The 23768-nt window shown below is 41.0% G+C and overlaps 3 protein-coding genes across 4 annotated transcripts; 2 read left to right on the top strand and 1 right to left on the bottom strand.

Annotated features, from left to right (window-relative positions):
* Positions 1-40: 40 nt before the first annotated feature.
* On the bottom strand, positions 41-6689 carry alg3 (ALG3 alpha-1,3- mannosyltransferase). Its single transcript, XM_046051917.1, has 9 exons — positions 6489-6689; positions 5419-5518; positions 5168-5315; positions 4044-4204; positions 3748-3868; positions 3437-3642; positions 1505-1581; positions 1166-1310; positions 41-1081 (listed from the first exon to the last, which is right to left on the bottom strand). Exons 1-9 carry the CDS (start codon positions 6667-6669, stop codon positions 901-903), a joined length of 1320 nt encoding a protein of 439 aa, XP_045907873.1. The 5' UTR covers positions 6670-6689; the 3' UTR covers positions 41-900.
* A 60-nt stretch (positions 6690-6749) lies between these two features.
* Positions 6750-12715, top strand: mul1a (mitochondrial E3 ubiquitin protein ligase 1a). 2 transcript variants are annotated; one of them, XM_046052917.1, is made up of 6 exons: positions 6750-6845; positions 8147-8284; positions 8824-8911; positions 10438-10558; positions 11296-11527; positions 11674-12715. In XM_046052917.1, exons 2-6 carry the CDS (start codon positions 8168-8170, stop codon positions 12187-12189), a joined length of 1074 nt encoding a protein of 357 aa, XP_045908873.1. In that variant the 5' UTR covers positions 6750-6845; positions 8147-8167; the 3' UTR covers positions 12190-12715. The 2 variants fall into 2 exon arrangements, with proteins under 2 accessions (XP_045908873.1, XP_045908872.1); XM_046052916.1 differs by lacking the exon at positions 6750-6845 and adding an exon at positions 7432-7517.
* Positions 12716-18170: 5455 nt separating this feature from the next.
* On the top strand, positions 18171-21184 carry camk2n1a (calcium/calmodulin-dependent protein kinase II inhibitor 1a). Its single transcript, XM_046052222.1, has 2 exons — positions 18171-18692; positions 19386-21184. The coding sequence occupies exons 1-2, from the start codon at positions 18221-18223 to the stop codon at positions 19454-19456; spliced, it is 543 nt and encodes a 180-aa protein (XP_045908178.1). The 5' UTR covers positions 18171-18220; the 3' UTR covers positions 19457-21184.
* The last annotated feature ends 2584 nt before the right edge of the window (positions 21185-23768 follow it).

The raw sequence follows: 23768 nt of genomic DNA, 5'->3' as shown, positions 1-23768 counted from the left end.
GTAACAAAAAAATATACATGAAGAAAAAAACAGCATCAAATTTAAGTGGCATCTGTTTAATATAAAAGGTCACACACGACTGCTGCATCACTCTACTGCACATTTTTCACATTAATTCTACTTATGTGCTTTTGAGTATAGTGCGCCACTCACCACGGATGATGAATCAATTAAGTGACAAATCAGACAGGATTGTCAACAGCTTAGTTTTACACATTTGTGTAACATTTTTTAACTTCTTTAACTTCTTGTATTGGAGAATACTGCAGCTGCTGTGGCAAGTGGAAATGCCACAGACCAATGCCTGACATGCAACTGATTTAAAACTTTGGGTGCTACATTCTACATCCTGTCATATTAATGCTTTCTTTAATATATTGCCTTCTTAATACAACATACAAGATAATGTGTGCACCAGGTTTTGGATTAGATCAGATCACCAAACAAACAAAAAAAAATATTAGGCCAGTTGAAATATGGATAGAGTGCGGTTTTAACATACTAGGTTGAAACATAGGCTATGTAACATATTTTTTTCAAAATAGCATAACATTCACAATTTCCTCCTAGCACTCTACTCCACTCTTCCTATTGTGAATCTGAAAATGAAACCTGAGAATATTTTCTTCCTTTTTTTTTTTTTCAACTGCAGGGGACTATTACATGCCATTTCATCATGTAGGTATCTGTCTGCAGACTGCACCCACATGTTAGCTTCCTTCACTTTTAGCAGTGAGCTGATGAGAAGCATCAAATGGCTCCTTGTATTCACTTAGAAACAGTCCATCCCAGTGGCCTCCCTCTGCACCGGTGTTGTGAGGATCAAAGAGAGGAGGAGGATGGATGCTGTTATGCAGCTGATTAGTCTAAATATGGCGTCCGGTCCGATCAGGCTGTGGCTCACTGGCGTTTGTCCTTAACAGGTGTATCTTGTTGTGCTCCTGCTGGGGCTGAAGGCGGGGGCGGAGCCAGCCATAGACAGAGAAGGATGATGACATGACAGACGTGAAGTGCGGCTGAGCTGCTGTTAGTAGAGGGGTAGGTGTTCCATGAAAGCTCGATCAGACCCAGGATCAGGACTCTGAATGCAAGGACAAAACATTGCTCTAGGTTTATAACTAATCAAAATTGGAACTTATGGTTTAGTAATCAAACTCTGTCTTACCTGAGCAGGTGGGCCAGCTTCTTGACCCCTCCACTCCAGAGCAGGTAAGGCAGCGTGTGGAAGTACCAGACGTAGAACTGGTAGTGCAACGAACGGCTAAAGCACATGCCAATGAAGTTAGAGGTGAACAAAATCAGCACTATCTGTGAGTATCTGTTAAGGTTTGACACAAAAGCCAGTGAATACTAGGAATGTCATTCGTTTACTCTCAGACATGTTTAGCCAATTTATATTTGACACATAGCAGTAGAAATAATAGTGTTGCTGACAATCCTAATTTATCCTTTAAGGAACAATATTCTACAGATAGGAATAGATTCAAAGAGAACAGAAGGATATGATCAACAGTGTTTTTCTGAGCAGGGATCTTCCTTTTGCCTGGCTCCTTGAGTAGTTCCAAGATAGTTTCTCCTGGCCTGTAGGAGAAAATATTTACTTTTTATTCAAAAATAATTATAATTCCACCTCTGACTGACTATAAGCAGTATAGCAGATGTTAACACCTTCCTTAACTGTAAAAAGTCAGTTTTGTGAAAAGCTGTGATTGATGCCAAAATGCATCTTCATTTTTATATGCCTTAGAGGGTAATTTTTGTATTTTTCAACCTGGAACTTATTTTCCAGTGATTTTGTGTCTATATGACTAATTGGGACAACATTTTTTGATATTGGTCCAGTATTGTGTAAGCGTGCTGCAGTTAACAGCAGCGAAACAGATCTGCGAAGTATTCATCGAGGGCATCTGCAGCTCATCAAAGTATGTCCACTAAAGTGCTTGTTTTTGCCACAGACAGGCTCACGCTGTTTTTACAAAAGTCTGACAACATTTTGGAAAAGATCCCTACAGAGACAGACCTTTTAAGAGTAAAGCCAAAGCCGGCAGACTCCATTGAAAAACACGCAGAACCTAACCCTTAATCATGTTGCTGGTATACCACTGCCTTGGTCAGTTAGTTTATGTTATTGTGTGAATTGATGTTTTAAAGGGTGAAAAACACTATAACACAAACTAACCGATCGAGGCAGTGGTGAACCAGAGAGTCTCTAATATTTTTGTGAAGAGAGTCTGGTAGCTTTGATGAGAGCGATATAGCAACTGGTTAACCAAAAAAGGATCTTACTCTTTAAAAAAAAAAAAAAGGTGCATCTCTGGGGGTATCGTTTCCAGAATGTTGTCAGACACCAATATTAAGCACGTCCGTTACAAAAACAAGCACCTTAGTGGACATACTTTGACAGGGCACAATTGATCCTTCGCCAAGCCACGCCCCGACACAGGCGGCTGGCCAATCACAGCGCAGTATAGGACTGCAACTGAGGTCCGACACTTTCATGGCTGCGCTCCAATGTATGACTCTAATGTAAAATGAGTCGTTTTCTAGCTTTCTTCTGCCATATTTTTCCAACATATGGTCAAACACTGTTCCTGGGGCACTTGTAATAGTTACAGTCGCTGCCCAGAGAGGTTGAAAGGAGAAGTACGATTTATTCCCTTTCCAATACCTAAAACAAATACAGAAAAATGTAGGCTGTGGATTGTTCCTAATGTAATGTTAGTTAGCTAACTTACTACTGAATGTAACGTTATAAAGCCCTACTGTTCTGCTTTGTAATGATTGTAATAGTGAACAGAGACCTACACAGCTGTACAGAAACATCCTTGTCCTCTTTCTCAATAGTCAGGTGATATGGTGGTTCACTTTTACTCTGTGATCAGTAGGCTCAAGCTTCTATCATTATTTTCTTTTATGTCAGTTTGACAGCCCAAATACAACCTTCAAATGCACAATGCAGCTGCAAACTGTCTGCTTCTTTTTGAGATTGTTTTTTCCAAATAATTTGACAATATTTCTCCGGGGAGTGCAGTAATAAACAAAAGTCCGTCAGGTCTGACAGTTTGTCCTACTTAGCCACAATAACTACAGGGGGCGTGGCTTAGCGAAGGATCAATTGCCTGCTAGGTTACGTTGCAGGCCTCTTTCACTGCTGCTGACTGCAGCCATATTGGACCAATTTCAAAAAATGTTGTCCCAATTAGTCATGTAGTCACAAAAAAATGGGAAAATAGGGTCCTGGTTGAAAAATTCCAAGTTATCCTTTAAGGTTTTCAGCAGAATACAGAGGCAGGCTCCATGAAATCGACTACTGACTAAGCAAACACCTGTGGTGTTGTCGAATAAAAACTGGCATGATTTAAAGCCCTGAATTATTCCCGCTCTTCTCCAGTTATAATGCCAACAGTAACCTTGGCACAGTCAAAGTCAGTCTCACCTTTTCCAACGGCGGAGAGCAAACACCAGCAGGGTGAGCAGGTGGGCAGCCAGCAGGAGTAAGTGGAAGTACCGATTCAAGAAGAGCCATTCTGGCAGGAAGCGCCAGTTGACCGTCCACTTGAACATAAACTGACGGCCAAGATCAAACGCCCGGCTCAGATAACCAACAGGATTCTCCAGGAGGAAAGGCAGACCCAGCAAAAGCTACGACATCAAGACAGATTCATTTAGAAATGATGCTTGGCAATCCTTAACAACATTACAAAATGCAAAACTGTGCCTGTCTTTATGTTATTGAGGATATTTTACCTGTATTCCTGCACACAAAGAAAGTTTGGGGATTGTCCTGATTAGACCAAACTCAGACACGAGGAGGAAAAGTAGTCCGGGAGCAAAAAGAAGCACATTCATTTTCACAGACACTGCTAAACTGTCAGAAAGAGAGGAAGATTAAGTTGTAATTTCATCTTGTCACGTATGGTCCACATTTGGCAAAAAAATAATTCTAAGATTCACAAAGAAACGTAGATACATATTCCTCTTTGTGAACAGAGAAAGGCACTACATTAAAAGCTGCAGTGTGCTGTTAAGGAGTCCACACTTGCCTATAAAGACCGCAGCCCAGGATCCAGTATTCATCTATGAAGAGGTTGACAGCTGCAAACAGCAGCATCATGGCCACAGGATCATTAAAGAGACGCAGCACGAAGATGGAGTGAATTCGATAAGAAGCACAACACACAAAGAAGAACACATAGGGAGGAACCTGGAAAAAGTAAAAGAAATAAACAAATACAATTATGGCAACAAGGGAAATTACACTATATTTTACTTTATACATAACTTTACTATATTAACTATTAGGAAATGACATACACCACAGCCATATGTACAGTACATTCAAGTTTAAACGTGTCCCAAGAACTACAGAGCAAGAGTTTCACACAAACTCAATGGCTTCACAATAAACAAAATTTAAAAACCTTAGAAACGTTGAAAGTGTTTCAGTGTTTGAAAGATTGAAATATAATTTAAAAAGTTTTAAAGACTTGCATAATATTTCTATTGGCTGAAAAGTCTCTGCAACCATTATTTTGTATTTTAGTATTCCTAAACTCAGCTCTGAAAGAACAGCCTTGCAAATGTACATCTGCAAAAGAGTCAAAAAAAAGATACGCCGTTCCGAAACTCCATCGATCCATCGTCAACTGCTTATCCTGCGTACAGGGTCGCGGGGGGCCGGAGGGGGGCACACCCTGGACAGGTTGCCAATCCATCGCAGGGCCACACATAGACAAACAACGAGTCACACTCACACCTAAGGACAATCAACCTAGTCCGCATGTCTTTGGACGGTGGGAGGAAGCTGGAGCACCCGGAGAGACCCCACAGGGAGAACATTCAAACTCCACACAGAAAGGGCAGCCAGGGTTTGAACCCCAGCCACATCGCTATCCACCGGACCACCGTGCCGCCCTCCGAAACTCCAGTTTCAACGTTTTAAAACTTTCCCCCCCAAAATATGTGAACCAGTTTTCAGATCACCATTAACAAGGTTTAAACCTGGAAAACAAACTAATAAACTGGGAGAACAGTGACAAATTTAATACTCTGAAAATGTTGCTTCTATTTTGATTTTTTTCATCCCATACTTTATGAGCATTAGAAACTGAACACTGCAGTTATATAACGCCACTTGGTAAATAAGGCTTTTGTCACACAGACTGACCTTCTTAGTGCGGTAGTATATCCTGAAGACTAGCAGCAGTGTGATAAGGTAGAAAACAGCAAAGAGGTACTGGCCCAGACGGATATTCACCCCATGGCTGGTGATGTAGTAGAGAGCTGTGAAGAAGTAGACAAAGCCAGCTGGGTACCTGCAACAAGACGGTCCCAGTTTATCCTCCATTCTCGCACTGAAAACTACTTCTAACTATAGGCTGGAGAGACCTATGACCACTAAAATCCTTTGAAACTCACACCAAGGGGCCGGTGTCTCCTTTAAGCTGGGTGTAGTCGTAGGTACCATTGATGACTCCCTCTACTTCATCCATGTAGGCTTTCCAGTCTATCTCAGTGTCTGCAATAAAGAACATAGATCAGTGATCACGAATGATGGGTAATCATGTCATGTCACTGTTGGTGCAGTAATTATTCCTATTATAAACATAATCCATTGTTCTGCTGAATCCCTTTGCCTGTACATTTTACAATCATGACAAATTACCATCGCAACTTCTCTGGAACCAAAGTGTCCTGTAATTAAAAAACAAAAACCCCAAAACACTTCATCTTTTGATATGAAACCTGGAAAAAAAACAACTCTTTACATTTGTGAATCTGTAACTGGCAAATTATTGATAGTTAAAACAATAATTTGCTTTTGTCTGTAAATCTACTTTTCATCCACTAACTGTTTCAGAAATAAAATAAGTAGCCATTTCATAAATGATTAATCATTTTAGTCAGTAATCAAGCAAAAAAAAAGTCACACTTGACTGGCTTCACCTTCATAACCGAATATTTGTTGGTTTCCTTTGTTACATAAATGTAAATTGAATCGCTTTACGATTTGGACTGTTATAAGACAAACCCTGAAGACTTCACCTGGGCTTTGGAAAATGTCACTACTTTCTGTCATTTTATAGAATAAACAATTATTTGACTACTCAAAGAACAATAGAAATATTAATTGCAGCCCTACATTAGACAAGTAGACGTGTCAAAATAAACAATGTCACACTAATGATTAAAATATATGGATAACGTTATCAGTGAGCAATTATTATCATGCCTCCCGAAGTTTACATTGTTGTAAATAAAAATGATGTTTTTAACTGCATAAAGTTTGAGGCTAGCAGTTTCTGAATGTCATTTAACACTAGAGCAGAACAGGCCATTGTATAATGGTCATGCTAGGACAGTAAATTCCCTTTGACAGCTGGTAGTGTAACTTAGCAGGTTTGCTAACGCTAGTTACTTAGCATTCAGATACGTTCAATGTAATGACAAAACACCACAGCATGCTAACTAGCTGCGCAGCTACTTACATGCTACTTTTTGTATGACCCACACATTGATCCCGATCTCCAGCAACCACAAAACTGAAACGACTAGTAACGTGTATTCCGTCTTGAACAGGACCAAATGTTTGTCCTCCCACAGTGTGTGAAGTTTCCCCCACAGTGGGGAGTGGGGACTTGGAGATTTTCTCCGCGCACCTCCTGCCATCTCTGCGGCGTAGAGACATGGAGAGGCCCCAACTGACATGCGCTGTTATACGTCGTCACGTGACGCCAACGTTTGGTTTTCACCACCTACGTCACGTGACATGAACGTCGCTCCACAGTCTATGCGTCGCTCTTGAGGCAAATATGTCAACTTGAGAGATTTTTGTTATCTGACAGGTAAAAAAAAATTAATAATCGCACTTGAGAATTAAGATATATGTATATGCGTGTATACATCCATTATATCGTTAGCAAGGAAAAAACGTTTAGAGGTCACTACTGGTTCTCCTGCCTGCAACGTTAACTTAGCTGGATAGCAGCTAACTTTAGCTAGCCAATATTAAAGAAAATAAATCTCTTTGAATATGTTATGAATATATTATGTGAAAAGTTGCAGGCACACAGCGTAGAAAATGGACTTTCAGCTTACTGTTACCCATTTTGTCTATTAACAGTTACTGTATTATTGACTTTAAGCTGTGACTGAAGCTAGCTAAGTTACAACAAGCTAACTTTAGTTAAAGTTTTATTATGGTAGAGAATAACCGCAGCTAATGTCTCTCGCTCGTCTTCGTGTTTTAACGTTATTTATTTATTTTTTGCGTTTGTTTTCGCTGTTTGATCTGTACGTGAGTGTGTTAACCCTGACGACTTCTATATGCCAAATCCTAGTTTAGGCATTTGAGTTTTCGAAAAAATAAATACCTTTAGTTCTTTGAAAAAACGCAGAAGCTTGTTGATAATATTTCCAGAATCCTTAAATATTCAAGCCATCTGAGTATGGGATATCTGTGGGAGTCCTTGTCAGCCAACAGTAATATTTTCAACACCAAGAAGTAACTTTAAACAGTTGAGTAATTCCTAAATGCAAACTCAGGCAAGTTCCATGCTACCCAAGTGTAAACATTGACATGTTAACCATAGCTTTATTTGTATTATTACTCATAATGTTTACATCTTGTTTACAGCCACTTGCACTGTCTGGTGTCATTGCTCATGTTGTCTTTACAAGGCAGGTATCACGAAGTGAGACTTGATGATACCTGCATGTTCGTTGCATGTTCGTCACATGATTGCTTGCATGTTATTTTACTGACTTAAATTTGGGTTGATGATGACCAACTGAAAGCATTATGAAGTGCAGTCACTTCAGCAGAATTATACAGCACTGCAGTGAGTCATAACCTTTTTTAAACACACGGCAACATGCATGTTTTCATCATAAATATAAGGGGAGGCATGTAATCCAACATTTATGGCAGGGAATCAACATAGTGCAGGAGGCTGTGTCACAATATGTGATAGTTATTGTATTATATATTCCACACTTAACTCAGATCAATCAATACTTCATGCCACACAAACTGTAAAAGTATCAAAAAGTCCCAGTAAAGTCAGGATGAGTGTTGTACCTGTGGGTTTATAGTAAAACAAGAGTTTGATTTATTGACCTACTTACATATTGTTTGTGTGTGCAGGTGATAGGAGACCCAGAGGGAATGGATGGATATTCTGTGACGATTACAGAGGCAGTGTGTCTTGGGGCCAGCCTTGCCCTCTCAGGCATCTGCTACTATCTGTATAAGAAGAGCCGGACGACACTTGATAAACTTGATGTTAGTTGTATATCATGTGTACTGAACATAATTTCACATAACTATATATTGTCATATTTTTAACATTTGTATTGTCTGTTTTCATGCTGTCTAAGCCATAGAAGGGAATGGGATTAGTTGTGAAACCATGTAAACAATCTTTGGCTTTCACATACTGCTTGAAATCCTCTTTAGAGTAGATCAACAACAATCTATTAATGTCCCTGAAATGTGTTAGTGGAAGGCAATCTTCTAGGCAGGTTGATATCAACCCATTAGGCTTGATAGAGTATTTAAAACTAAAAGTATTTTTTATAGAAAAAATTCCAAAGAAAAAGGTATCAACTAGGGAAAAGTGAAAAATAATCAGCTGTGTGGCAGAAACATATTTTTTCTTTTTCCCATCTTGCAAACCCTTTGGAGGTCCAAACCTCCAGGTTTGGAAGGAGACAATAGGTGACAGTTTTGCTGTGCACTGTGCAATTTTGTAAAACCCAAAGTCTGTCTACTACAATATGTATACTCCATACAAACAGTGTGTCTGTGTCTTGTGTTTTCAGGACGCTCCACACTTCACCATAGATGGAAAACTTAAAGACGTTTTGAAAGTTACTCAAGGAGCATGTCTACAGTATGCTGTCATCGAAGGTAATCAGGGTCTCACTGTTTCTGATTCAGACAAGAGCTGATACTGATATGGTATCATATCATGGTATGGGATAACTATCCTAGCCTCTCATTCTGTTGTGTGTGTATATACACTCTTGAACAAAATCTTAAGACCGGGGGAAACATTGCAAGTACTCGCATTTCGCGCTGGTGGATCATAACTGGGTTGTAAGTACTGCTTCAGAATGCCAAAAGAACAACCAGGAGCAAGAGACAAAAAATAGAGAGTAGGCAATTTATTGAAAACTGCATTTAAACTCAAACAGGCTGTTCATCAGCTGATCAAAAGTTTAAGACCATAGGCATAAAAAGGTAAAATCTGCACAAAAATATGGCTTTCGTGTCATTGATCTTCAGGCAGTCACACTGTCATGATCTCCTGATGGCAAAGGCAAAAAGGCTTTCTCTCGTTGAACGTGGCAGGATTGTTGAGCTGCACAATTCTCGCAACGCGCCATCGCTGCCAAGGTTGGACGCAGTAAGACAGTCGATCCTCGACCCAAAGTAAGGCACTTACTGATGCTGACTGTAGCCCAATAACCATAAGACGTCATCTGCGAGAAAAGGGCTTCAAGTTTTCAAAGGCCTCGTCTCCTCCCACGCCACAAACTTGCCCATTTGGAATTTGCAGGGGAGCACCAAACATGGGACATTGAAAGGTGGAAGAAAGTTTTATTCTCTGACGAGAAAAAATTTAACCTGGACGGTTCTGATGGCTTCCAGCGTTACTGGCATGACAAGGAGATCCCTCCGGAGATGTTTTCTACGTGGCACAGTGGAGGAGGCTCCATCATGATTTGGGGTGCTTTTTCCTTCAATGGGAAAATGGAGCTTCAGGTTGTCCAGGGGCGTCAAACGGCAACTGGCTATGTGGACATGTTGCAGCGGGCATCCCTCTTGACTGAGGGTCTGTGCGGTAATGACTGGGTCTTTCAACAGGACAACGCTACAATTCACAACGCCCGCCTGACGAAGGACTTCTTTCAGGAGAATAACGTTGCTCTTTTGGACCAGCCTGCGTGTTCTCCTGATCTAGATCCCATTAAGAACATTTGGGGATGGGTGGCAAGGGAAGTTTACAAAAACGGACGTCAGTTCCAGACCGTGGATGCCTTTCGTGAAGCCATCTTCACCACATGGAGCAACGTTCCCAGCAGCCTCCTGGGAACAGTCGCATCAAGCATGCCGAAACGAGTGTTTGAAGTGATCAACAAGAACGGTGGGGCTACTCACTACTGAGTCCTTTTTTGACACTTTTAGTTCTGTTGTAGGTTTATTTTTGGGCTATGGTCTTAAACTTTTGATCAGCTGATGAACAGCCTGTTTGAGTTTAAATGCAGTTTTCAATAAATTGCCTACTCTCTTTTTGTCTCTTGCTCCTGTTTCTTCTTTTGACATTGTGAAGCAGTACTTACAACCCGGTTATGATCCACCAGCGCGAAATGCGAGTACTTGCAATGTTTCCCCCGGTCTTAAGATTTTGTTCAAGAGTGTATATATTGTAGGTGCTGTGCAACCAGTGGGCGAGCCTCTGACGAGTCACTTCCAGAAAGAAATTGTTGGTGTGTTGCAGAAATTCATGTTGACAGAACACCGGCTCGTGTGGAACGGCCTGACACGTACTTGGTGAGAATTCTATCAAGACAATAATACAGTGCAGCATCATGATACACATGATTTTTTTCCTTCTTCGCCTTTAGTAGATAGTGGAAAGTTTAGAGGCAGACAGGAAACAGGGGGAGAGAGGGAAGGTTGTGACATGCAGCAAAAATTTCTGGTTGGAATTGAAACGGTGACATTACACTTATGTGGTATGGGCCTTAAATAGTATGTCCACACTAGTTTTAGGAAGGAGGAAAAACATAGCTGCACTGGCCTCTATGGGTTGAAATGTGTCAGTTCTTTGAATCCAGCTGTATAGAGTAGAACTTCAGTGTTAAGCCTAGTTCACACTACACGATTTTTAGCCCGATTTGCCGCTCAGTGAGCTTGGCGACCGTCAAGCTGTGATTGGGGGTAAATCAGCGGGCGCCAGCCGTTGTGTGAATTACACAACTACGCATAAACGGATATTGACATGAACGCCATTTACAAGTCAGAAGTCAGTGGTTACTGCCACACAACATGACTCACTGTGGATCCTTCCTGACATTTAAACACCTTTAAATTCCACAACCCAGTTTGTAATACAGGCTTTCTGTTAGCTCAGTCTGAGATTGTTCAATGTGATGTCATTTAATTGTCTCAGACTTACTATATATATATTTATGTATACATGGCAACACCAGAGTTTTAGTGCAGATGATATTTTGTCTTTATCATCATATGTGTTGACCTGTTGCCCCTTCCACTACCTGTTGCAGGACGGACAGTGAACGAGTTTTGCATCAAAGAGTGAATGCAGTGCCCTTTGTGTTAGTGGGATCGAATGAGAACACGGTCAAAGTCCTGTGCCCTCTGCAGGCCTCCGGAGTGCACATGGAGATCACCCACGAGAAGTTCCACCAGGTCAATTACGGCCTGGGTGACATCGTAGGACAATACCTCAGTGGAGAGAAGCTTAAAGGGCAACTGGAGACTGAGGAAATGCTCAAAGTCAGTTGTTAGATCAGATGTTGTTAACTTCTATAAGTCATATTCATTTAACAAAGCATACATACTTTTTTGTTAACCACAAGGGCAAATATTAACAAGAACTGATCTTAATGATACATTTCACAAATATTCCCCTCTTTTTCCAGGTGGGCACAACTCTTACAGGTGTAGGCGAATTGATACTGGACACAGACGGCACCCTGAATCTTCGACCCCCTTCTAATGATTCACAGTACTTTTTGAGCATTGCGGACTTTGACACCCTACGAAGAGAGCAAGAGAGCACGGCTGTTTTGTGGAAGGCGCTGGCCATTGCCTCTGTTTTGGCAGGGGCAGGGGTCCTCCTCTGGATCGGTCGGCGCTACTACTACCAACTAAAAGTTCGGTGGGCGCGGGAGCAGGAGAGGAGGGAATTTGAGAGACTGCAGGCCGAAGCCCCAAGAGCGCGTACTCCAGCAACGGGCCCAGAGGCCTCTCAAGACGGGGTAGAGGAACACATAGAGAATGCCTGTGTGATTTGCCTCTTTCGGCCACGTGACTGTATTCTGTTGGACTGTGGGCATGTGTGCTGCTGCCACAGCTGCTACCAGGCCCTTCTGCACCCCCGATGTCCCATATGTCGACAGACCATCAGCAGAGTGGTGCCTCTCTACCATGTCTGAGGCACCCAAGTGACTATATGATCTCAGTGGAACGCCACCACCATACAAACTGTATCAGCTTTACACATCAAAAGGTCTAAACTGCTGCACTTACACCTTTAAAAACAGTCAAAGAACATACTGTATGTATTGAGAAAACATGAATTACAGCTCACTGTAGAGTTTTATTGAGGTACTTGTATCTGTAATTGCATTTGGAAAATGCATTAATTGGAAGAAAGGGTGTACATTTATTCAACAGATATTTATTTTCCTATAAGTTTGTTCTGTGCCTTATTTTGGTAATTTATATCTGCTGCTGTCTGAGAGTGATTGTAATATATGTATCTGAATAACATAAATTGGGTCATACGGAGCTACGTTTGTGTTTCAACTACTTTCAGTTAAACAGTCGAGTCACTGGAAGTTACTTAAGTGCCGAGATGAAGCATAAGTGTTAAGGTGTAATTAATACACTACAATCAAGTGGAAGTGTGTTAAATGTTGGTTTGTTAAAAGAAAATCGAATAAAGCATCACTCTTTGAACCATTTGTGTAGTGTATATGTACTGTCAGTGTCACCATCGCTCACCCACTGATTAAAATAGTTTTAGCAATGGAGCGCTAATGAAACTTTAAGTCTGTATATACAGAGCTTATATTATTCAACACACACACCAAGAACAGCTGTTAACATGAAATGGCTGCTGCTCCACTTAAATATTAGGAAGGAGTTCATGTCTGAATAGATACACGTGTTTCTCGGGACTCTCAAGATGATATCAATCCATAATGGGTTGTTTTTTATTTTATCCATATGCACAAACGCTTGTTAGTAGCACCTGGTGTCTGAAAAGATGGGTGTAGTGAGTCATCAAGCGTATTATTTCTGTCATCTCTAGAAGATGTGGGGAAGGGCGGATAGATGAAAAAAACAAATAGGCATGTGTTTGGGGAGGGGGTGGTGCAAGGTGAAGAGTGGGGCATTGGGCCTGAGTAGGTAGGTGAAAAAAGGAACAGGTGGGAGACAGGATCCATAAATGTTCCCCAGCGGTCATAAGGGCTCACTTTGACAAATTCTTCATGAGCTCTCTCAGCAGAACAGCAGCTGTGGCTCTCTGCAAACAGACTATTACTGTGGCGTTTGCAAACCTCTGAAGGCATTGGATGGGGGTGGCATTTGATTTGTTCATACCAGTTTAACTGAATAACAGAGAAAACAAAGACATTACAGCACAAGAGTTTGGAATAATCTCAAATGGGCATTCAGAGAGAGTGTATGCTTTGAAAATGTAAGCACAGTTCATACAGAGATCCAAGCTGATTTTCCCTCTGTCCTCACAGTCTTTGGTCATTGTCACAATTACTTAAGGCTTAACTTAGGTCCATTTCTGTATACGATATAATATTCTACCACTAGGTGTCCATCTTTTTTCACTTGAGGTAGTGAGATTCACTGTACATGCTGACAGTGAGGGAAGACACTGACTCCAGTGGATGATTTCCAAGTCACATGCAATTAATGTACGCTGTGATAGCCTGTCAAATCCCTTCCGATAGCTGACAAACAATTTAGATGATATGATTATTCTCTAATTGGTGATGCTTCATGGGTTTAGACCCTGATCTGTGATGATGAGGGTGCAGGCGGTGGTGGTGAAGTTAGTTAAGACTTCATTAGGGGTTCCATTTTTATAATATTTAATTATAATGACTTTTAGTTTGACTAAACTAACCTTATTAAGTTTTATAGGGATGGGAATGTGGTCTGTTCCACCACAGACCTTTGGTCCAGTCTGAAATGTTTCAGCTATTCGATGGATTACCATGTAATGCAGTACAGATATACATGGTCCACAGAGGATGAAACTTACTGACCTTGCTGATCCCCTGACTTTCAAATAGCGCCATCATCAGGTCCAGAATTAAATGTCCTATACTTTGCTTCATGACCAAATAGCTGCAAAACTAACTAACTTTTCCATCAACTTCAGCTATAGTTTGAGTTTAGTGCTGCTAATCAGCAAACATTAGCATGCTAATCCAGTGAGGTAAGATGGTGAACATGGTAACCATAGCTGTTGAACACGAACATGTCAGTGTACCAATGTTTAGCTTAAAGCATTGATCAGCTTATAAGTACAGCCTCACAGATCTGCTAGCATGGCTGTAGACCCTTATTCTTGGTTAAAAGGATGTAGTTGGATGGAGCAGTAGTATCATAATTTCACTAAAAGTAAAATACAAATTGCACCAAATGTACAAATGTGGTATTATCCTGTTTTGGTGTGCATTTATTTATTTGTTTAGTAAATTGCAATGGATCTCTTTTGTGTGTTGAAAAAGTGATGAAAATGGCATAGCTCCAGATCTGCAGGAAGGGTTTTGATAAATCTTTGAAATCCTGACACACCATGACCATTATGTGCTTCAGTGCTTGTGTTCCTGACAGGGAGCGGTGGGGTGGAGGAGGGGTCTTTTTTAACTTCGGCATTGGCAAACACTGAAGGGACAGCAGCAGGAAAGGTAGAGATGCGGTATCTCAGTAGAGAGAGCCATCACAGCGTGCTACAGTCCCTGATGCCAATTACCGCTGTCACCCATCTGCTTTGGGCATGCAGTGAGACGTGGGATAAGTGACCTACTTTGTAACAGTATGACTGCAGTGCTTCACTTCATCAACAAACCAAGCGCTCCCTCCTTGAGAAATGGGAGACAGGGATGTTATCATAAAGATAAATACACACTGGTCAGATATAAAGATTTTTCAGTTTGAGTGCACTGCACACATTCACCCAACCCAGGGACCTGAAAACAAAAATACTGCTCCAGTGGAGGAAGGTGAAACCATCCAAATTGTACCACATTCTATCTCTATCAAATTATTTTTTACTATCCTACACTCATTAGAAACCAAAAGACAAATGGACACAGATCCCCAAATCTTTTTAAAAACAAAAACATATTTCCTCACTTATGTAGTTTAAATGGTAATTACTAACTATAACAAATGTAATACAGTAAAAGTACAATATTTCCATCCAAAATGCAGTGGAATAGAGGCATAAAGTAGGATATGATGACAAAAACACCTCTACATTGTACTTAAGTACAGTTTTAATTGCCACCCTTTATTATTTGTTATATCACTCCTGTCTTCCACATACAACAACTAAAGAAATATAGAAACATGAGTCTTAGAACAGAACTTAGTGTCAGGTTTTGCTTTTTAAAATCAGCCACAAACGTGGTACTGAACAACATGAAACATTCACCTTTGATCGAGTTGCGGGAGGTGGAGTGTACAGCTGCCTCGGTGTAGCATCAGCGTGCTGCAGACTGCAGCTGTGAGAATTTCTATCTCAGCTGTGTGCTCACTGATCCAAGGGCAGGAGCTCTGCCAATGTTCTCACAATCTATTGGAGGATGTTTATGCAGTAAAACAAACAGCATTAATCTTCATTATGAGAATACACTGTGCTTTTATTTTGTCCTTGACTGCAGATGGTGTGTGTCTCTACACTTCTCGGTTACATTTTTAGTTTTCCGGAAATATATACCTGCAAATCCTAGGAGCTGATACTCAGGGAATTGATCCTGGCTCTTAGCTCTACACTTGTTATTGAGTTTTTTTACTCAGCTACTGTTCCTCAAGGAAGAACATAGTGTGTCTACAATGTGTGTGTGTGTGTGCGTAAGTTCAGCAGTGCTTGGTGTGCTCGAGGGCAGAGATGGGGAGGGGGCAAGTGACTCAGCACGGTGATTCATTTGTAATTGGAGGCAGTGCTTTAAGAGCACACACACACACACACACACACACACACACACACTTCTTAAGGGTGGGTGCCCTTGTCAGAGATAAATGGCTGATTGAGTGAGCCTGATCATTAAGAACTGCTGCCTGCTGTAGAGGCAGCAATGAAGAAAGAGAGGGAAGGGCACAGTGGAGGAGAAATCACAGCGTGTACGGACTGAGAAAGATCAATTGAACTAAACAGAGATGGACCAAATGAAGGAGACACTGCACTCCGGCTTAACATTATGAACGAGGCAGTGCATTATTAGGGCAAAGGGGTAAGAAAGAAAAGTGTCCAGCTGTTCCAACACGTGCATGTTTCACCCCTAAATAGTGAACATGAAGCAGCACCTGGTGCCATGTGGGGCACCAGGTCAGATTTTCCCCAGCAGCCTCCAACTATGTCGCCGACTGATGACATCATGTGGTGTCCCTGCATGAATCAACTGCTCTACGTGTTGACAGCTGCAGGCTGCCGTTTATGGGCAAGAGGAGCCTTGTGAGTCATCCCTGGGGAATTCAGATAGTGGCATGTTTATGATCTCTGATGCATTATATAGCCTTAAACACGGTGTGTGGGTCCATGTTAGAGAAAAAACACATTCGGATAAAGATGTCTATGTTGAGCTGTAACCCATCAACTAGCAACTTCCTATTGCTATGTCCTATTTTGCCATGTTTGGACATAGATGTTGGCTGGCTGTTTTGTTAGTTATCTGCTGGTTAACAGAAATGCTCAGTAATGTGTTTTACACAGGATTATATGGGCCATGTATCTATGTTAAGTCAGTCAGCAGGAGCTCGCTTCGCTTCGACTCTACAGCCTCCCCACGTCTTATCCCCGCAGGAAATCTAAGAACCTTTCCAACAGCACTGATCTGAATTCTGTCAGCTGGTCACTTTCACCCGGTCGGCTATGCGGACTGGCTGCTAAAAGAGAGGGACACTGCTTCAATGGAAAGGTTGCTACATGTTTATAGACTGGACAGCTGGCCCGAGTTGTTAAAACAGGTTTGGTCTAATAATAGGCCTTCTGTCAGTTGATTGTTTGAGCTTTTATGAGACACCATATGCTGTGAGGACAGAATGCTGTAACACAGGCTGCAAAAAGAAGGCAGGGAAGAATGACGTAATTTCAAATGCAGCTAATGTATAAATGATACAGGCTCTGTCCATGGTGCTGAAATCAGTCATTCAGATTACTTTCTGCTGACATGCAACCTGGATCATACTGTATGTTTCTGTGGAAAGTTTTTAATGTTTATATCATTATGTAACATCTAATCGCTAATGTTTGTCATGCTCCTTACTGTAGATGTGCATAACCATATATCCATCATCATATTTGAGAGTTTCTGGTTTTTTTTGGTTACTTCTCTCATCCATACAATTATGCATTCATTTTTGTACTATCTTTTGCTGCTGTAACACTTTAAAGGGGAAGTAATTAGTAATGCACTTTCATAGAGATGGTGATATCCTGAGTTTAGTCTGTGGGTCTAGCTCCAAAAACCCCTGATCCTACATTTCCCATAATGCAACCAACTGCATTTTTTAAACCCTTTCTGCCTGATAAAGGTTAAAATGTTTCAAACTCTGTACTCTGATCTGTTTACCTAAGTACAGAAGCATCAAAAATACCTTTACCAACGTGTTTCAAAATTATTATTGTATAGGCGACAGTATATTATTAGATTATTATAACTGATCTGGTGGAGCCAATTTTAACTTCTTTATATACTGTCCACAGTTTAATCTGTAACAACATGCAATATTTTCTAAGATCAACATGATTTGTATGTAAAATCTTCATCTGTAGCGAAACTAGTAACTAAATGTTACTAAATGTTTCTGTAAATAATAAATATAGTGACAAAAAATATAAACACTCAAGTTTAAGCAGCCTACCTGAAAATTGTACTGAGTTAATGTGGGCCTACCTCTACCTAATCCTATAATTATACTATATAATGGGACCATTATTGGCCTAGAACAGGAAATATAATACTACGGTATTAATTTTACCAGTCAGACAATACGTTTCTATATAATAGTGAATTTTCCTCAGATAAAGAAAAGCCTTCGTCTCCGAGCCCCGAGAACTGCTTCACTTGTGCAATTTCTTCTCTCAACCGTTGGTGTCACTCTTGCTCCTCTACCACTCGGAGTGCCCTACCACACACACACACGCGCGCGCGCGCGCGCGCGGCTTCAAACCCGGATGGATGACTTCACCGTTCTGCTTGGGTTTCCTTTATGGTCCCGGGATCTCCCACTCCCTCACCAGACATCAGCCAGCAACACAGGCGAACACAACTCTCTCCCTCATACACGCCGTCTCTCCCTGCAGCTGCAACACACTCAGAGACCACAGAGAGACCACAACAACACTTGGACCTGGAGAGGCTGCCCCCTGATCCACGACAGAAAGGACCCATCAACCGCTGCAGCTTGCACACACAAATAAAGGGATCTACGGTTGTACTAAGCGTACAGCCACTGAGGAAGACTTTTACCTACTTTTTATCTGCGTTGGTGATCCTTCTCCATCGTGCCACAATGTCCGAGGTGCTGCCATACAACGAGGGGAAAATGAGCGGCTATGGGGCGGACAGCGAGGTCAGTCAGATGTCCTTTAGCTGCGGACTGCAGGACACAAGCGCCTTTTTCGCCGCGTCGCAGGCGAAAAGACCCCCAAAGCTTGGTCAGATCGGCAGAGCCAAGCGAGGTAAATGATGTTCAAATAAAGAATTTACTCTTAGACATGTTGTCACTATAACTGATGGTCAGAATGATTTATGTGGTGGAAAATGAGCAAAATATATGAATAGGCTTTTTTGCAGTCATGCAATTTAAAGACGTAGCCTACAGGGAGTTTGTTGTTATTCATACAATCTCTTTTAATTCTTGCTGTTCTATGCAGGCTATTCTATACAATGCTGTTTTGTTTTTTTATTCACCATAGGACCAACACGTGTTTATTGCACGATTCTGTGGTTGTCGACGACATTCAAATTGTTTACATATATGCACGAGAAATTACCTTCATGCAAGGACACACCCCACGCTGCAGCCATCAAACAATAGAGTTAAATTGTAAAGGATAAAAGCCGGGCTCGTGGCCGTTACCGGGGATGAATTGTTTTCACCAAATGCGCGTGCTCGAGGTCGGGGATTTGCAATAGTGCTTTAATTTATTTATTCACATTTTCTCTCACTTACTTTGGTTAGTGGGAGTTAGCGACACATTCATGTAGGCTACTATAGGCCATATAAGAACCCATAATGGAGAAAGATCCTGACCTGTAATAAAACACACTGACCTCACTATTGACGGATATTATAGAAAATCAGGTATCTTAGCTGTGTCAGTAACCCCCAACTCCAAACCACTCCCCCCCCACCCTTTTTCTCTCCACAGTGGTCATCGAGGACGACCGAATAGACGAGGTCCTGAAGGGGATGACAGACAAGTCTTCACCTGGCGTTTAAGCATGAGCGATGCCTTGCAGACTTTTTAATTTTGATCACCGATTTGAAGCACTTGTCGGCTGTGCATGTTCGAGGACTGCAGGAGAAAACGACGGTACGAAGCAAGGATGGGATGATGAGAGGAAAACCAAAAAGGCAAAAGGAGGGAAGAATTGGAGAAGGCTAAGGAGAAGAGAAATGGGGAGGAAAGAGATGAAGAGAGAGAGAGAGAGACTCTGGAAAAGACCAAGATTTATCATGGGATTGCTGGCAATTCTCCAAACGAATCCCGATTTTAACTACTGCTGCGCAGCAAGATGTTGAGATGGCGGACACTGCTCTGTATCCCAACCTCTGCTGACTTTAATGGTGGATGAACTTGTCATTACTTCACGGCCATCTCTTTTTCCTTTCCAAAAGCGCTGTAAGCAACAAAATACTGCAACTGGAGGCTGAAGCTAAATCCCAGCCCTATTTCAATAAGTTGTACAGTAGGTAGGCTATGCTCTCAACCCCCCCACACACACCTTTAGGCTTTGCTTTGTTGATCCAGTCAGCGACGGTGCATTCAAGGGAGCTGTCCTTTCAGCACTGGTCCAATGCATTCCTGTTGCTGCTAAGATTTTTAAACACAGACCAACCAAACTCTCGAATCTATTAAATAGAGGAGATCCATTGTATGTAAAAACATATATCCGAGGATGGTGCAATGTGAATATTTCTGTAGTAGAAACCCATTTGTTTTTTGGCCCTTAAAGAGCATAAGGCCACAGTTTAAAACTGAACCACAGGCTACATTCTTCTTCTTCTTCTTGCATTACCCATCAGTGGTTAAAGGTGCAGGTTGGCACCTTCGTGTAGCTGATTTACACCGGCACATATCTCTTTTTCCCCTCTCTCTTTTTTTTTAAATTTAGCATTCTCAAATGCTCAGATATCTACAGAGGCCAGCAGGGACGTATACTAAATGTTTAAAATAATAGTCATGAAATTGATGGGAAAAAATTATTTGGTTCTTTTAATTCAGCAATTATTCGTGTTTCGTCTTCTCTATACATTTTGAAGTTTTTCTCCATCTATTTGCATGAACTGTCACTCCGGTGCCAACACAGGTGCCACTACTCTTACCCTGGCACGCTTCTTTTTAACAAAAGTCATATTTGTATTTTTATATCTAAATATTTGTTATTTAAATGATATGCTAGTCTATCGTCTTACAATTCATCAACAAAAATATTTCTACTTCAGAGAGGATATACAGGATGAGACTAGGCTTCATAAGAGGCGATTCTAAGATTCTGGTGGACTGGTCTCCTTCTATATCAGAGGTCAGACGTTTTTTAAAGACTAACTGAATGTGTCTGGGGTTTTTGCACACATCAATGTTAAACTATTATTAAGAAATCGTATACTGTGACTTGAGCTTCGTTGATGAATTTGTTAGAAAATGGCAGTTTTAGAGTATATTGCACTGTTTACGAGTATCCTCAAATAACACGTTGTTATTTGACCGATTTTGGACATTACAGTTTTTTGTTTTTTAATTTTGTTTATTTTGTACCATTATTTTAAAGAAACTGGATATGGTTTGTTGTGCATGAAACCTTAGTATTTTCAATAATGAAACATCGTTTTATGAAGCAAAAAATCAACAAAAATGTCATGACATTCTAAGAATGAGTCATTGTATATTATGATGCCATTTTCACTGTATTTGGTGAATTAATAAATGGTGAAAGAAAATGTAAATGTGAATCTCTGGTATGGCTTTTGTCCCAAGACATTTTTACTAATAGTTCAATGGAAGATGACAACCATCAGAGTAGCCTGGCCTTGTTCTCTGAATGAAAGTCACGAGAAAAAAAAAAACAACTGCACAGAGCAGAGTGACAAAAAATAAACTTAAGATCCTTTTAAAAAACAGAACATACACGTAGTTGCAGCATTTGAAAGTCATCTCATTTCATCGTAGCCCTTGGAATCAGTAGCCATTACCTCCGTGACAGTAAATACTGATCCTTAATTAAAGAGCAGGAAAGGAACAGTGATCTATCTGCGAAGCTGTTAAACAGCTCTGTGTTGGCCGACACTAGTGAATCCATTAAACCACAGACCCTGGGGGGAGCCACGGCTGGCCACATGATCATTTATCAAAGTCTACATGTACAGTGTCCTCATACAGTAGCTCTAACACGAACTCTGGCCTATAAACAATCGCTTTGGTTGGTGCTAACTTTCATGCACCAAGAAAAACGTCCATCACCTGTATATTTTACAAAAAACCTATATATCTCAAAAATCATCATGTTCTGTGGTTTATATGTCCAACATACCCACGCAGCCCTATAAGATGGCCTCAAGCACCCCTTCATTGTTCCCATTAGATTGCTGGGATGGTCTTCAAAGACCTGTTTAACAGACAGAAGAGAGAGCACTGTGGTTTTGGTGAATCTGTTTCTGAAACATGTAAATCCACAGATGACATTATTATCCTGTGAGCTTTGTTAAAGCTTGGTGTCTTTTTTTTCTTTTCTTCAGTAATCAGCCAGGTTTGCCTTCAAACATCTGGAGTGGCGGAAACTGGATGTTTATCCATTACTTTTAGCATTTTGTTGCTTTTTGCTAATTAGTTTAAACAACAATCGGAAAAGGTGTTACAACTGATTCAGGTCAGTGGAAAACCTAACCATGCAGTCAAACTAACATCCCTGACGTTAGCAGGTCAGGTGACAATAAATATACTAAAGATCAGCATCACAGGCATTTGTAATCCTATTTGTGTGCTTATTTGTCCTGCTAAGTATAATTATGTGTATGAACTGTATATATTGTTATCAAATCATCAGTTTTCTTTTTCATATTAGCTGAGCGTGAGTTGAAACTGTCAGGTGGAAGAAAACTTGACGAATACTGTATAAGTACATATCACCTCTCTTCCACCTGAGGTACACAAACCCGCGCAGCAGTGATAACAATAAAAATGTATTTCCTTGTAATCACACAAGAGAATTTTCCGGTAAATCGTGTCTTGTTTGTTTACCGTTTTGAAAAACATCCACAGTATCAGTAACACATCTATAAAAAGCTACATGTCAACAATACATGAACACCGGTCCTTATATTACTCTGAATTGCACTTCAATCTAATAACAGAACATCAACAAAGTGTCATCAGTGTAACCAACCACATTCCCATCAGTGAGATTATTGACTGTCCTGATAACATCAGCAGAGCACTGAACAAACACATAGCGCTATCGATCATGTTGTTATTGTGGCTGTCGCTTGCGTGTGTGTGTGTGCGGTCATGGGAACACACATTTCACAGTAATGGGACGCCCTGCAAGGCCGGAACTGGACTGACATATTTGGGCAGATATTGAATTGTGTTAGCGTTGCTCCATGCCTCTCTCACTGTCATGAGTGCTACTGTGGACATGTTATTTATTTTTTACAGTAATTCATTTAAGTTTGCAGTAGTATTGCTCTCACTCTCTCTCATGTGTTCTAAGTTCTTGTAAACTTATTTGTAATTTCATAATTTTGCATTCTTTTCAGGCTCAAAAATCCTACAGAATACTTGAGACAATGGCTTAAGGGAAAATAGTGGTGTTATTTAATCTTTGAATTACTATCAACAAATGTCCCACAGTGATCAAAACCAGCAAAAGGACTTATCCTACAAACTGTGCCTGTGTGCCTGTGTGCCATTAAACACATTATCAGTCAACAAATTTCATTTGGTGACATATTGCTTTATTAGAGTAGTACATTCTGAAAATGTTAGCTTATCACAGATATATCGTTGTCACGATCGTGGTGTGGAGGCAGGTTGGAGAACCCAAACGCAGGACACAGAGCGGAGCAGGTATGGTATAACGAAGGGTTTTAATAAACAAACAAAAGCGAGCACACTTACAGGTGAGTGGCTGAATAACAGAAATCCAAAAGTACCGGGAGACGAGACAAGACGAGACAAGCAAGGCTGGTTACAGGCAGAGAGTACACACACGACAGACTGGGGGGTAACATGAACAATGACCGGACAAGGACAAGACAGAAACACCAGGTATATATACACAGGGACTAACGAGCAGGGCGGGAGCAACACAGGTGACAGACATGAGACTAACGAGGCAGAGAGAGAGAGAGCAGAGGAAAACAGAGAGACTAGACATGACAAGCAGACTATATAACAGATACTGGACACTAGACAGGACAGAACCCAAAACTCAACATACCAAGGCAGATACCAAACTCAAAAGTAAACACAAAGGATGGCCAACCGGCAGAGCGTGACAGTACCCCCCCACCGACGAGCGTCTCCAGACGG

This window comes from Micropterus dolomieu, linkage group LG06 (assembly GCF_021292245.1).
Source record: "Micropterus dolomieu isolate WLL.071019.BEF.003 ecotype Adirondacks linkage group LG06, ASM2129224v1, whole genome shotgun sequence".
Taxonomy (NCBI): domain Eukaryota; kingdom Metazoa; phylum Chordata; class Actinopteri; order Centrarchiformes; family Centrarchidae; genus Micropterus; species Micropterus dolomieu.
This window is presented reverse-complemented; position numbering and strand designations above follow the sequence as displayed.